This window comes from Panicum hallii, chromosome 2 (assembly GCF_002211085.1).
Source record: "Panicum hallii strain FIL2 chromosome 2, PHallii_v3.1, whole genome shotgun sequence".
NCBI classification, from domain to species: Eukaryota; Viridiplantae; Streptophyta; class Magnoliopsida; order Poales; family Poaceae; genus Panicum; species Panicum hallii.
Genome location: NC_038043.1, coordinates 39,277,558 through 39,292,911, shown reverse-complemented (window position 1 = coordinate 39,292,911; position 15,354 = coordinate 39,277,558). Strand labels below are relative to the sequence as shown.

The 15,354-nt window shown below is 46.0% G+C and overlaps 2 protein-coding genes across 2 annotated transcripts in view; both read right to left on the bottom strand.

Moving 5' to 3' along the window:
• The window catches only part of LOC112881022, a 41,003-nt gene extending 36,349 nt beyond the window's left edge, over positions 1-4,654 (bottom strand). Inside the window, exons 1-2 of the mRNA XM_025945734.1 lie at positions 4,220-4,654; positions 2,501-2,792 (exon numbers count right to left, since the gene is read on the bottom strand). Coding sequence (XP_025801519.1) covers positions 2,501-2,792; positions 4,220-4,654 — 727 coding nt within the window. The remainder of the gene's footprint in view (positions 1-2,500; positions 2,793-4,219) is intronic.
• Positions 4,655-9,451: 4,797 nt separating this feature from the next.
• On the bottom strand, positions 9,452-13,296 carry LOC112881021 (ankyrin-1-like). The gene is made up of 4 exons (XM_025945733.1): positions 12,623-13,296; positions 12,369-12,591; positions 10,392-10,969; positions 9,452-10,299 (listed from the first exon to the last, which is right to left on the bottom strand). The coding sequence occupies exons 1-4, from the start codon at positions 13,244-13,246 to the stop codon at positions 9,538-9,540; spliced, it is 2,187 nt and encodes a 728-aa protein (XP_025801518.1). The 5' UTR covers positions 13,247-13,296; the 3' UTR covers positions 9,452-9,537.
• Between the last annotated feature and the right edge of the window lie 2,058 nt (positions 13,297-15,354).

The window sequence follows — 15,354 nt, the reverse complement described above, 5'->3', positions numbered from 1 at the left end:
GTCCACCAAAACCTTTTCTTGAGATCTTGAAACATTTTGGTACTACCCATATGAATAGAGAATTGAGAGTTATGAGCTTCGTCAAGAATTAGGCGCCTTAAGTGGTGATCCTTAGGCACGACAATATGCTTCCCAAAGAATAGGACTCCTTGATGATCACAAGAAAAACATTGAGCTTTACCCTCCTTCATCAAAGTACGAATTCGGTCCATACCTTTGTTGTTCTTTTGATCTTCCTTAAGTTGATCGTAGAGGTCGGATTTGATTATGAGAGCACCAAGATAACCCTCCTTGACCATTCCCATTTCAAGTTTCCGGAATTCATCACAAAGAGTATGGAGAGGAGGTCCCATAGTCAAACAATTGCATTGGGCCTTGCGGCTTAGTGCATCGGCAATGACATTCACCTTACCGGGATGATAGTGAACTTCAAGATCATAATCTTTGATTAATTCAAGCCACCTACGTTGCCTCATGTTGAGATCGGATTGGGTGAAGATATATTTAAGATTCTTATGATTGGTGTAGATATTGCAATGATTACTAAGAAGATAGTGGCGCCATATCTTTAGAGCATGGACAACGGCCGCAAGCTCCAAATCATGGGTCGGATAATTCTCTTCATGTCGCTTGAGTTGATGGGAGGCATAGGCCACCACTTGGTCTTCTTGCATAAGAACACAACCGAGACCGATGTGAGAGGCATCACAATAGACATCAAAGTTCTTGTGAATATTCGGTTGAGCGAGAACGGGAGCGGTAGTAAGAAGATCTTTGAGAGTTTGAAAGGCTTCCTCACAAGCTTGGGACCATTCGAATCTGACCCCATTTGTCAATAACTCGGTCATAGGCTTGGCAATTTTTGAAAAGTTTTCTATGAACCGGCGATAGTATCCCGCAAGTCCAAGAAAACTCCGGATATCGGTGACATTTCGAGGTTGTTTCCATTCAAGAACATCTTGCACCTTGCTAGGATCCACGGCGACGCCATCCTTGGAGAGAATATGACCAAGAAAAGATACTTTCTCAAGGCAAAACTCGCACTTGCTAAACTTGGCATATAGACGATGCTCCCGAAGTTTTTACAATACAATGTGGATATGACGAGCATGATCATCTCGAGTCTTCGAATAGATGAGAATATCATCAATGAAGATAACCACGAAGACATCCAGTTCCTCCATGAAGATACTATTCATCAAGTACATGAAATATGCTGTTGCATTGGTGAGGTCAAAGGACATGACGGTGAATTCATAAAGACCATATCTAGTAGAGAAAGCCGTTTTTGGAATATCTTCTTGGCGAATCTTAATTTGATGATAACCCAACCTTAGATCAATCTTGGAGAAATAGCAAGCTCCCGAAAGTTGGTCAAATAAGATATCAATGTGAGGAAGAGGGTATTTATTTTTAATGGTGACCTCATTCAACGGACGGTAGTCAACACACATCCGTAAGCTATCATCCTTCTTCACGAAGAGAGCCGGGCATCCCCAAGGAGAGGAACTCGGATGAATGAAACCCTTATCCAATAGGACATTGAGTTGCTCTTTCAATTCCTTCAACTCATTAGGGGGCATACGGTAAGGACGCTTGGAAATGGGAGCCATCCCGGGCATTAGCTCAATAACGAACTCCACCTCATGATCGGGAGGCATGCCCGGTAATTCTTCCGGAAAGACATCCGGATACTCGCAAACCACGGGAATATTTTCCAACGCCGTGGTTTCGATACCCGTCATGGCATAGAGACAAACTTCCTTTTTGACGAGAGAGAGAAGAACCCTATTCCCGGAGGGGTGCAAGAGATCGATGGTGCGTAGCCCACATTTAATGACCCCATCATGTTTTCCCAACCAATTCATTCCAAGGATCACATCTAAACCTAGCTTATCTAGGATGAAAAGATTTGCTCGAAAGGTAGCTCCCTCAATAAGAATTGGAACTTTATCTACAAAATGTTTTGAGATGATTTCCCCACCCGGTGATTCTATGTGATATGGTAGTGGTAGGGTTTGCATTTGAAGATTACCATGCGTCATGAATTTCTTGTTAATGAAAGGAAGGGTTGCTCTGGAATCAAAAAGAACAAGGGCGGGATGAGAATTTATGAGAAGCGTACCCATGAGCACGTCGGCATCCTCCGGAATCTCTTCCGCGGTGGTGTAGTTGAGGCGGCCACGCTTAGGAGCTTGTGATGGCTTGGCGTCTTGATGTGGCGCTTGCGGTGGAGGGTTGTTGGGCCTCGGTGCATCGGAGGCACCGCCTTACCTTGGAGATGGACAATTCTTGGAGATGTGGCCCATGCCACTACAATTGTAGCATGGACCCCTTGCGGCACCGCTTGGGTTGTTCCAATAAGCATTGGCCGGCCTTGGAGCTTATCCTTGAGGTTGTTGAGGGTGGCGTACAACCCACATAGGGCGTGGTGGTTGCGCACCCGGCGCACGAGGTGGGGGAGGTTGTGGCCCCACATGTGGGCGGGAGGAGCTACCACCTGCCGAGTTAGGAGCGGAACGCTTGTTCTTGGCCTCAAGTCTCTTCATCTTATGTTCAGTGTGAATAACAATATTCACCAAGTCATTGAAGTCATCAAACTTGGTGGTAGAGAGCTTGTCTTGCAATTCCTCCGAGAGGCCGTCATAAAACCTCTCCCGCTTCTTAGCATCGGTGGACACTTCGTCGGGTGCATATTGAGAGAGAGCGTTGAAGGCATTGACATAAGACATTACATCCTGATGACCTTGAGTGAGATTGAGTAATTCATTTTTCTTGATGTCCATGATACCCTTGGGGATGTGGAAGGAGCGAAATGTCGTCCGGAATTCCTTCCACGTGAAGCGATGATTCGCGGGTTGCGAGGCCTTCCAATTCCGCCACCAAGCCCCCGGGGCATCATGAAGTTGGTGAGCGGCGAATAAAACCTTCTCATGTTGCTCACATTGGATGAGATTGAGATTGTCCTCAATAACATGAAGCCAAAAATCCGCATCAAGAGGATCCTTGGAGCCACGGAAGATGGGTGGGTTGGTGCGGAAGAAATCCCCATACTTGTTCACTTGGGGCTCTTCTCTAGGAGCTTGGTTGCCGGCGTTGCCCAAGTTGCCAATATGGTTGACCAATTGCCCGAGGAGTTGAGTTTGTTGGGCAAGCACATCCGCGAGAGTGGGGTGGATGGGAGGGTTGGGAAGATCGTTGTTGTTGTTGTTGTTGTTGTTGTTGTTGTTGTTGTTGTTGTTGTTGTTGTTATTCCCACCCGAACCGTTCCCGCAGTTCGTGCCGATTCTTGAACACAAATTCATCCTAGCAAGAATTAAGATAGGTTAGTGACCGAGGAAGAAAGGTAATGATCTTAAGGAGAAGCGATGAAATGATAAAGTGTAGATAATGATTTGACATAAAACCGAGATTCGAGCGATAACTATCAAAGCAAAATTATAAATATCCGGTTACTAGAGACATAAGTTTGACAAGCGCAAATGATTTGGGCATCAACATTCTAGATTACTTAGGGCAGATTTGGAGATCAAAAAGGATGAGAAACGGTCACTTACATATTTCATAAATTATAATATGCGTATGAGTGCATGCATGCAACATATGAGTGCAATATGTCATTACCTCACATCGTTCCCACACAATAATATAAGGCTCATAATAAGTTTCTAGCAAGCATGCAAAGATTATGCAAGATTAACTTGCATAAATACGCTACACTAATAGCATTTAGGCATAATCATAACCATAAGGCTGACTTAACTTTAGTCCACAAGCATTCAACAAGTTCAACCAACACAAAATGAGCATGTTTTAACGTCCTAGCGCTTAATTCCACCTTACAACCACATTACTCAAAGTGCTACGCCCCTCCTACTAGCACTTGGAATAATGGGCGACTCTCTCTCTCTCTCACCAAACGATAAACGAGTTGCGGGTCAATTAGCTCCGGGAATCCCAAAAGATTCACGCGGGTGACGGGCTTCACATGGAACCGACGCACGTGCAACCCCATCGAAATGGGATTGTATGTTTCTCTCGCCTCGGCCCATGCACCCACCACGTGCGGAAAGCGATGCGAAGGAGGCACCTCCTCTTGTGGCGTGTTCCGCGGCCAATCATCCATGATCTTCTTAGGCAACCTCATTGACCGAAGGTAGGGCTCCAATTGGTTTTGGAGGCGGACGAGACGACTCCTTGTCTCCTCCAACTCCCATACCAAACTCCGGTGCGCCATCTCATAGGCGGAAACGGTGTCCACCATGCCCTTCTCCAAGGTGTAAGGCCCAGCCGGAGGCGAGACAACGTGAGCAATGGGAGCCTCGGGTCCCCGCACCGGGAGGTAAGTGAAAGGAGCCTCCCAAAGCTCGCGGTGCTCGTGGTGAAGGCGGGTGATGGCTTCACGTGCCACCTCTTGAATGACCATCTCCACCGAGGTACCACAAGCGTGGAAGTCGTACTTCACTACCCCCACCACCATCCTTGCCTCAAGGTGGAGGGTCCCCATGTAGTCCACCAATCCGACTCCATAACCACTAGCGTAGACCTCATACTCGGGCTGAAAAGTGTAGTGCACCCTCCTCAACATCTCATTGAGGATCGCAGGGAACCCAATCGTCTCCGGAGCGCGGGTCGCCATGATCAACTTGGCCATCTATCCATACAGACATGAGAGATTAAGCACATTTAATTAATAGGTGAAGCAATAGAGGGAAAAATAGCTCTAAGACCAAGGGAGGAAGTTAGCAATTAATCCTTAGGTTCAAATTTTACAAGAAATAAATATTATTGCAAGTACCAAATTTTATTTCGCTCTCAACCCCCTTGAGCAAAATTTTAAGTTCACTTCATGGAACCTCGGCTCTAATACCCGCTGTGAGAACCGCCCAATTTAACATCATTTTAAGCGAACCGCCGGTACTTATCATGAAGATGAGGACTAACACGCGCTCGCACTAATGGCATGCCACGGGTTAACCCACATTTAAATTATAAAGGACCAACCCATCATTCGCCAAAAATGATATCAAATCCGGTAGTCCCGGTATGTGCTCCACCATATGCCCAAGATCATGCATACACACATACCGTCACAAGCCCATATATCACCAGTGATCCACAAAGAGCAAGTTTTAATACAAAGTTAAACAACTAGTCATTACAAGAGTAATATAGAGGAAGGTTCCAAATCTAAAATTTAAAGGTTTAAATACGAGATACAAGCCTTGGGCTCACAATTAACATTAGAGAGGGGCATAAATCATAAAGTTTAATGTTCAAAATGATATCCCCAATACGAATGCACAGCGGAAAAACATAATGAGATAGAACAATGGCATGTTGCTCAAGGACACCATCCTATCCACATCGGTCTACTCCTCACCTGCGCCGGAATCGGCGGGGTAGAAGCAGCCAAACACCACATCCGGCTCACCTGCAACTTAGTTAATAAAGCAACATGAGTACAAAAGGTACTCGCAAGACTTACGCGAATAAATAATAACCAAGGATTATGCACATGAAGGCTCACAAAAATAAGGCTTTAAGGTTAAGTAATATTAAATAAGCATGAGCTCCCTAATTCCACCACCTAGCTCTCTAGCATTTTAATTAACTTGCCCAACCCACCTCACGTTTTGGTTAATTGAATCAACCAACACTATGCATCATAAAAGAGGTAACATGTACCGATCCAACAAAACCGATACTTCTATGAAGAATTCATAGGATAAAGAGCTTGCTCATGACCGAGAGCGCAGCAATTCGAATTGATTGGTTAACCTTGCAAGGGTGTACTTCTTTACCCACACGACGTAAGGACCATGCGACTTACCCAACCGATCACGTTAGGCAAGGGGGTACTCATGTCAACCTTTTCCGACAAGTTCTAATCGTTGAACATCACGCCTAACTTGCGCGGAGAGTTACTTAGGTCCACTGGGGACACCCCTAAGCCTCTGTACAAAGCCCTATGGCCACGCATCTAGGACCGTGCATCAAAGATTAAAACTAGAAGGTAATCGGTTTATCCACCCCATGAATGGATATGTGGTAGTACGATAAATGCTCAAAACTGAGATTATCCACGGACGGTCCTTAATCGATTCAAGCGGTACCTCCGAGACTCCTTTCTCTAGGCCCTACCTTCCGCTCGAATCGCGAAACAACTTCCCAACTAAACCGTTCCGAACTTCCAAACTTTTTAAACCGAACAAGCGCGAACATAGCTAAAAGTAGTGTAGTGAGCAAGGTGACCCTATTCCAATGTTTCTTGCAAACTAAAAACCAACTCTAAGCATGGCTAGTCATTTGCTTAATCAATTAGTTGTTAACTACGTGTGGCAAGGATATGAAAGTAAAAGCAAGGAAAGTCATAGCATGAAATTAGGATCGACGATGCAATAGATAAACATATATACTCAAGTGAGATAACTAATTCTAAACAAGTTAAGCGGGTCAAGGAATCATATTTAGCTGCTTGCCTTGGTTATCTTCTTGCTCAACGACAAACTCGGCTCCCGGCTCGGCTTCGACGGTCTCGGCGGGCTCAACGGGTTCGTCCTCCGGCTTTTCGGTCACTATAATGCATGAATGAGATGTATTCATTAGAATGATGCCGATGATGTGAAAATGATGTGGTATGTATGATATGAAATAGAAGAAAAATATCACTCCAAACCAGGAAGCAATACAAACGATAAGGACAAGGAAACTCAATCACTACAGACCGATAACCGAAATTCGCTCAAACAAGGGACTTAACAAGCATAAATAATGATTTACATTATGCACACAGGGAATCTCAAAAGGAACTCATGGGAGTTGAATTTGCAGCAAAATTATTTTTATAGAATTACTTATGCATTTTACAATTTTCAGCTGCTCTAAAAAAGTTAAATCTTAAAAGGCATGCAAGACATTTCCATAATTCCTCAGAAAATTACCAGGGAGAATGAACATGACGAAAAAGGTAACTGAAGTGGTTTTGCCATTTTATGACTTTTTAAACTATAGTTATGGAATTAATAAGCTTGCAGGACAGAAAACTATTAAGCACATTAAACCCTACCAAAAGGCCTAGGGTCACTTATACAAGTTACACCATTAGATATATCATTTCACAAGGAATCTAACAAGATTTAATTTGGCATTTTTAGAGCATCACACAGCAAGTTAAGCAATTAAATTGATTTGGAAAGATTAAAATCTAACTCAAAGCATAGGACTCTAACATGCTCAACCATACTTTTTCCAGGTAGATCTATCATAGAGCAAACAAAGAAAACAAATTTCACCATTTTTGGAGATCTACACAAATTTCTATGAATTTTACAAGATCACAGCATAAATACAATGGATCAAAACGTGGAAAAAGGCTAGATCCACCCGGATTTGGCACTCCCGGGCGCCGACAGGTGGGCCCGGGCTGCTAGTCCCGGCCGGGCGGAGTCAAGGCCAGCCGCGGGCCTTGACTCGCCATGGGCCGCGGCCGGTGAGCGCCCGCGACGTGGCCCGCGCGCGAACGTGCGCGCGCGCGGCACGACGTCGCGGCGGCACGGCCCGAGGCACGAACAGGGCGGAGGGGCGTGCGCCGGAGCAGCGCAGCACGGCGGTGGTGCTCACGCATGGCTCGAGTGAGCGGGGCGAGGTGGCGAGCGGCAGCGCGGCGAAGAGCGGCGGCGGTGGAAGGAGGCGAATGTCGGGGAGCGGCTGCAGGCGGGGAGAGAGGCGGCGGAGGTTTAGAACCGAGTGAGGAGGAGGAGGGGACGGTGCACCCGCGGGCAATCGAGCGGAGGCTCACCGACGGCTGTGGATTGCGGCTGCCGGCGGGCGGAGGGAAGAGGAGGCGGCGTTCAGGCGGAGCTAGGTTTCGCGGGGAAGAGGAGACGACGCGTTTGAATGGGAAGGGAGAGGGGAGAGCGGGCGGCCGCGGGGTTAACCCCGCCCGAGGCCACGCTGGCCCAACCGGTGGGCGTCGAAGCGACGCCGCCGCGCGGCCGGCCAACGGGCAGGGGCGGAGGCGTGGGGAAGACGGAGGGAGGGGCTGATGGGGCTGGGGGCGCGGGGAGAGATTGATCGGTGGGGCCGGGCAGGAAAAATAACCGAAACAGCAAAGCTCTAAATTCTAAATTCAAAAACTGCTACGGCTCCAAAATTTCCCAAATTTTTACTGGAGCAAGATCACACTACCAAGAACACATTTATGCAACATACACTCAATAATCTACTAAGAATTGCTCACAGAAATTCAAATAAAATTGCAGTTTTCAAAACTTCTAAGAATTTTATGGCTCGGGATAAGCATTAATAAATTGAGGAAAAAATACTTAAAAATCACCATTTGAAATCTAGCATTTGAATAAAATGTTAGGGGGCATAGTTATTTAACAAAATTTGAACTTGCTTCACAACATTCATTCACACCAAGCAAGAAAAAAATAAATTTCTCAATAAAAAAATGCACATGACGCTTGATTATGATTGGATGATGCTCATGATGGTGTGGTATTAATCTTAATCATGTTTTTCATTAACTTGGGTCGTGACAACGTGCATCTCGGGTAGTCGAGAAATTAATCTAGTTTAGGATCGCTTGACAATAAATCGTCCCTGACTAATTGTGGACAGCCACTTGCAAAACAGTCTCATTACTATTATTCTCCTATCTTAGGAGACCTTCCACAATAATATTGTCCACTTGGGTATGGCGGCAGCGCTGGTTCAAGAAAGGGAAAAATCCTAAGAGGCTAGGGTTTCACGAACGCGGGCGCTAGGGTCTTATAGGTGGCAGCTAGGGTTCGGCGCAGGCTCGAACATTGAGGGGCGGCGATGGGGTGCGGCTGCAGAGTGGGGACACGCGGCACGGGGCTAGGGTTTAGCAACGGGCGGTCAAAGCCACAGGGGGAAAGGGAGCGCGGGCGGTTGCAGCTGATGTTGGTGGGCGCATCGTTGTGCTCTTCTGTCGCGGAGCGGGGGCAGAGCAGTGCGGGTGTTGAGGAGCGGCGAGAGAGTGGGTGGAAGGAGGAAGGGGAAAGCTTCCAGGTGGGACTGGGGCGTCAGCGATAGTGGAGAAGGAGGCGTGGCGTGGGTGGAGCTGGGCTGGACGTGGACCGTGCGCGAGCTGGCTAGGCTGGCTCGGGTGCGTAGAGCAGGCCGGTGTGGGCTGTGTCGGACAATATTTTGCATTTTTGCACGAATAACGTTCAAGAGAATTCCGGGATGTTACAACGAGGACAATATTCATTTCGATATTCACCCTCCCTGCTAGCTTGGCCTCGCTGTAGTGACTATAAGTTGTGCCATTTTGTTGATGTGTTTTTTGGCATATGTAGTTTTGCACTAAAATTCTTGTTTGCTAGAAATTTTTTTTAAAAAAAATATGTGGACGTGCATCTCGGGTAGTCGGGAAATTAATCCAGTTTTGGACAGCCGCATGCAAAACAGTCTCATTACTATTATTGTCCAGCTGTCTTCAAGCAAACGTGGCTTGCAAAACACTAGTATGAGCCACACGATGATGATATTCATCAGCTATCTTCAAGCAAACGTGGCTGGAGCTTGTGCTGGTGATACCGCCTTTGAAATGGGATGGTCCCTTCCATAGGAGGCCCAAACAAACACTAGTATGAGCCAAGATACACTGAACATGTTTCCCAGGACTACCTGCGTATACAGCCACAATGTCCAGATTGCCCCTCTCCTAGCAAGCAATGGCATTGCAAAACGGGCCCAATTCAGCCAAAAGTCCTTGAAGTTGTATAGCACCACAAGAGGACTCATGACACAGATCACAATGGCAGTCTTGTGAGCCACAGGAGATAGCACCGTGTACACACCGAGTGCAAAGGCAGCCGCCAAGGCCATGATGGAATTATGCATAAAAGCTATGCTGAAGTCAAAGTGGTCCTTGCGTCTCTCCAAGTTAAGCCTTGCAGACCCCGCATACATGGAAGCAAGTGTAGCAATCGTGGAACAGATGAAAGCCAATGTGTTGGTTACCATGAATGCATGGAAGGCAAACGTCCCAGCGAGTGTAGGTGTACCTCCGTAATCGCTACCATCCGCTCTGTAACCACCAGGCAAGGCAAACATTGCACCGAACGTCACGGTGGCTATTAGAACCGGTCCAATGGATTGGAACTGTGTCGAATCCTTCAGCATCTCCAGCTCTTTTTCTGCGTAGTTCGTCTTTACTCCATGACGATCTTCATAGTTTTCACGAAAATGGTCCCAGCGAGTTGCACCTCCTCTAGCCCCGGCAATTTTGAGAGCCCTAGGTATCCAGACTTCAGGGTCCGCCTAAGAAATAAAAAATAAATAGGTTAAGAAAGGCATTAGTTACTCCGATCCCCCTCTTTCAATTAAACAGCCATGTAGAACATATATATTACCGTTCTATCATAGAAAGAAGGGCGCATATTATACCGCGCTATGTCTACAGGAGTTTGCCCGTCCTCATTTGTTAAATTCAAGTTGACTTGCCTATTCCCAAACAGAAGACGAAATATAGCAAGGTTTCCATCTTTTACAGCCAGGTGCAGTGCAGTGTTCCCTTGGTTGTCTTGCATATTCAGAACCCATGCTAGAGGTCGATCACTATGGCAAGCATATCTGACCACCCTCACATTCTTCTTCTCGACAGCAACATGAAGGAACGTCCTCCCCTTAGCGTCACGCAAACCGGCGCTACTGGGACATTTGCTCACGAACTGGGCAATGGCGGGAACTTTTGGAAAAAACGTGGCACTGGCCGCTCCCACAGTGGCCGCCACGTGTATGGGCGATAATCCATCGTTGTCCCGTTGGTAGAGTACAGATGTGGTGGCGTCAAACACTTGGGCACACGCGCTTCCTTCATTTTCTGCCCCTCGCAGGCCTGCTGCAAAGTGAAGTGGCGTACTACCATTTGCATCCCTCCCTGTTGTAAGGTCCTTATTCTTGTTCCATTTCAATAACTTTCTTGTAATCTCTGTCAGATTGACGAACTCTTTTGTTAAGAATCAACACATTGGAAAAAGAAAAAAAATCAACACTCGTGACACCCACTTTGAAGGCGAGCTAAATATCATCACAAATGATACTTTTGTCTACCAGATTATGTTAAATTCTGACAAACGCGTAAATCTAGCTGCTGGTTTTTATTTTGTGCATGTCAGAATATTAAAACAGACGCATAATATATTGTAGCAGATTATGGTGTAGAAGTTTTAGGTTACATTTCCTACTATTAATAACCCCGGTGAGGAAAAACTAGAAAAATAAAGAAATTCTAAAAAAACATCCAACCGTCGATTGTATGGACTCTGTAATAATCAGATATAATTTGTCTCTAAATTATCCACATGAAAAAGTTATACAAATAATTTAAAGCAACCCCAAAATTTCATCTAAATTATCATATGTTGCCATTATGAAAACAACATAAAGTAGCCTCATAAATTTATATCTAAATTTCCCTAATCTGACATTATGGAAACTATGTGAAGTAGCACCCCTATCTTGTAGCTAAACTACCACACCCTCCATTAAGTAAAAATAATCTAAAATAAGCACGTAATTTACATTTCAAATACATATATATGACATGATTAATAATCTAAAGTAACCACCAAAATCTACATCTAAGTCAAAATATTACTAATTGGAGACTTTTTTGAAGACTCCATATTAATCTTCATGAGATGCACTAGAAAACTAAAGAAAACCTAGAAATTCTCACAAAAATTAAAGCATACAATGGTCGAATGTGTAGACTTCTCAACAATAGCCATGAGACCTAATCTTCTTCTAAATTATCCACCAGTTTTATTATGAAAATAATCTAAAATAATCATATAAACCCGCCATGGTGTAAAATAATCTCAAAACAGCCCTATAAGTTTACATCAAGCAGGTACTCATAGTTTCTTATTTTTTCAATTCCAAATTCCACATCCCTACCTCTCTGTAACAGAACCTGTGCAGAAACATTGGTAACCAGAGCATAAAGATGGTAAACAAGCCTTGGTGTAAGAGCATCTTCAACACATCCTCATTCCCCAATCCATCTACCCAGTGCTCAACTAGATCCCTTTAACTTTTTCTTTTCCTAATTCATTATTACAGCAAACCAATAATCCATCTCAACTCTCCTCAAATAGAGTGGAAGTTGAAACTCTCCCAATATGGTAATTTTATTTGGATGAGATTATTGGAGAACTGCAAAAGTAACTCTCTCCGTAACCATAAAAAATAATGGGATATCCTCATTAGTTGATTTTTAGAAAATATTTATTTAGGAGCTGCTAGGGATGAACATAGTAAATAAAATAAATATATGCTTACCCGCAAAATAAATAAATAAATGTATGCTTCTAGTAAGTATGTACCTGGGCCTCGCAGAACCGCAGCATGCAATGCATTTTGTCCATTTGGGCCGGAATAGGAGAGAACATTATTTTCACTTTTCTCATACAGCGTCTGTGCAATGGTCTCGTGTTCCAGTAGGATTGCTAGATACAGTGGCGAAGTTCCTTGTTGGGGAAAACAAGCCAAGTTTGGATCGACTTTCAATAAATCCTCGACCAATCCATGAGCCCCATTACGGATAGCCACATGCATTACTATTGTTCTCTTGTCTTACGAGGTCTTTAACTATATTGTCGCCAGTTGCTAGATCAATAAGATGAGAGACCATTTGGGACATCCCTGCCCTTGCAGCGCAGTGCAGTGGCGTGTCGCCCTTGTAGTTTTGCCTGGACAGCAAGCCTTTATCCTTGCCGTGGATGAGGTCGGCACACTCCACGAAGTTGTTGCCCTCCCCATTGGCTGCCACCAAATGTAGTGCGGTGTCTCCCTCCACGGTAACACCCTTCAGAAGTGACACTGCATGGATGCCTTCTTCCACGTCAGTAGCAGCTGGCCCTGAGGGATATGCCGCTAGCTTGTCAAGAAACTTTTGGCTACGAGTATTACTCTTACTTGAATGCCCTTCTTGCAGGTCTTCCCCCTCGAGAAGAAAGTTAATTTCTTCCCAGTTGCCGGTGCATGCTGCCTCTGCTAGCAGCGGATGCATGCTCGCTGGTGTATGCTTCTTGGCCGGTGCTTCTTTCCTAGACATTACCACCACCATTGTAGTAGCATCCTCCTTGTTCGCCAGTTCTTTCAGGCGCTGGCAATCCCCACGATTGGTGGCCACCATCATTTTGGCGGCAGCCACTTCTGGAGCTTTTGCCGCTGTGGCCAAGCAAGGAGGCGGCAGTTCCATAAGTTGTTTCAACTCTGCCTTGAACTTCCTAATTACAGTTGGATGCTCAATGTGTAAGGGTCGGTTTTGCGCTCAAACCCGACGGGGACTGTCACGACCCAAAAATTGAAAGCACGGGATTAAAAATTAAGCAACATCATCATGAGCATCATCAAAGCATTTTGGAGCATCATATGCACTTAATTACATGTGACCATCCATTTTTCTTGTGTGAATTTTGTATAAGTTGTGAAGTAAGTTTGAATTTGGCTATGTGACTGTGCCTCCAAATATTTTATTCAAATACTAGATTTCAAATGGTGATTTTTGGATATTTTTGTGCAATTTTTGAATGCCTAACCCGAGCCATAAAATTCTTGGAAAGTTTGAAAACTGCAATGTTGTTTGAATTTTTGTGAACAATCCATAACGGATTTTTGAGCTCTTGTTGTTGCACTGTGTTCTTGATGATTTAATCTTGCTTCCATAAAATTTTGGTGATTTTTGGAGCCCGGGAAGTGCACGTTTTTAAATTTGCAAGACGAACCGTTGCTTTTCCCTTTTTTTTTCCCTCCTCCCGGCCCCACCGGTCAGCCTCCTCCCCCTCTCCTCCGCGCGCCTGGGCCCACGGGTCAGCGCCTCCCTCCGCGTCCCCCGCGCCTCTGCGCCTGCCCGTTGGGCGTCCGCGCGGTGGCGCACGCCGGCGGCCGCTGGGCCGTCCAGCGTGGCCGCCGCCCCTCGTGTCCCGCGCGCCGCGCCTCTTCTCCTCCCCCGAGCCGCCGTTTTCTCTTCCTCCTTCCCCATTCAAACCGCGCCCCTGCCTCTTCTTCTCCCCCGCTCCAATCCGCCGCCGCCGCGCCGCAATCCGCCGCCGCCGCTCCACCTCCGCCCAATCCCGCGCGCACCGAGCTCCCCCGCCACCTCCTCGTTCAGCCCCGATCCCCAACCGCTCCTCTCCTCCGCCGCCCGAGCTTCCCCGCGAGCGCCTCCGCCCGCCGCCGCCGCTCTCCGCCGTCCAGCTCTCCGCCGCCCCGCCTCGCTCGTCCGCGCTGCGGGTGAGCGCCCCCTCCCCGCTGCGCTGCCCGTGCGCGCCCCGCCTGGGCGCGTTCGCGCCCGTGGGCCGCGGTCCCGTGCCGGCCGTCGCCGCGTCGCGCCGCGCCGCGTGCGCGCGCGTTCGCGCGCGGGCCGCGCCGTGGGCGCGTGCTGGCGCCCCTCGTGGCGAGTCAAGGCCGCGGCCGGCCTTGACTCCGCCTGGGCCGCGCGCTGGCCGCCTGGGCCCACCTGTCGGTGCCCAGGGGTGCTAGATCCGGGTGGATCTAGCGCCGGCCGCCCCGTTCTCCGTTTTATCATTTCATGTGATTTTGTTATTTGCATAGGAAATGTTGTAGGCCTCCAAAAATTGTGAAATTTGTTTTGTTTGAATCCTCTATGGTAGATCTGCTTAGATAAATTAAGTTCATACATGTTAGAGTTCTGTATTTTAAGTTATAAATTATTCTTGTTAAACCAAGTTAATTGTTGATCTTATTTTGTGGTGCTCTAAAAATGCCAAACTAAAGTTTGTTATATTCCCTGTCAAATGCTCTTTCTCATAGTGCAAGTGGTGTATATGTTCCAGTACTGTTTGATAGGTTTTTAATGTGTTTTTAGTTTTGCTGCCTGCAATCTTATAAAATGAATATCTTTTGATAGAAAATTGATAAAATGGTAAAACCACTTCTGTTATCCTTGTTATCATGTCTTGTACCTCTGGTAATTTTATTAGGATTTTTGAAAATGTTTTGCATGGCTTGTAAGATTTATCTTGAGTTTAGCTGCTGAAAATTGTAAATATCATAAGTAATTCTGCAAATAAGTTTTTGATGCAAACTCAACTCTCATGAGTTTATTTTGATATCCTCTGGGTGCAGAAATTAAATCATGAATTGTTCTTGTTAATTTGTTGCATGAGCGAGTTTGCCTTCGGGCTTAGTATTTAAATTAGTAATCGAGCTTGTATTACCATAATGATATCGCTTGCACGTTGATGTGACTTTTCTCTTCTATTGTATGTCATTGCATATCATCTCATTCTCACATCATTGGCATCATCCTAATGCATGCATTTCATTCATACATTTTAGTGACCG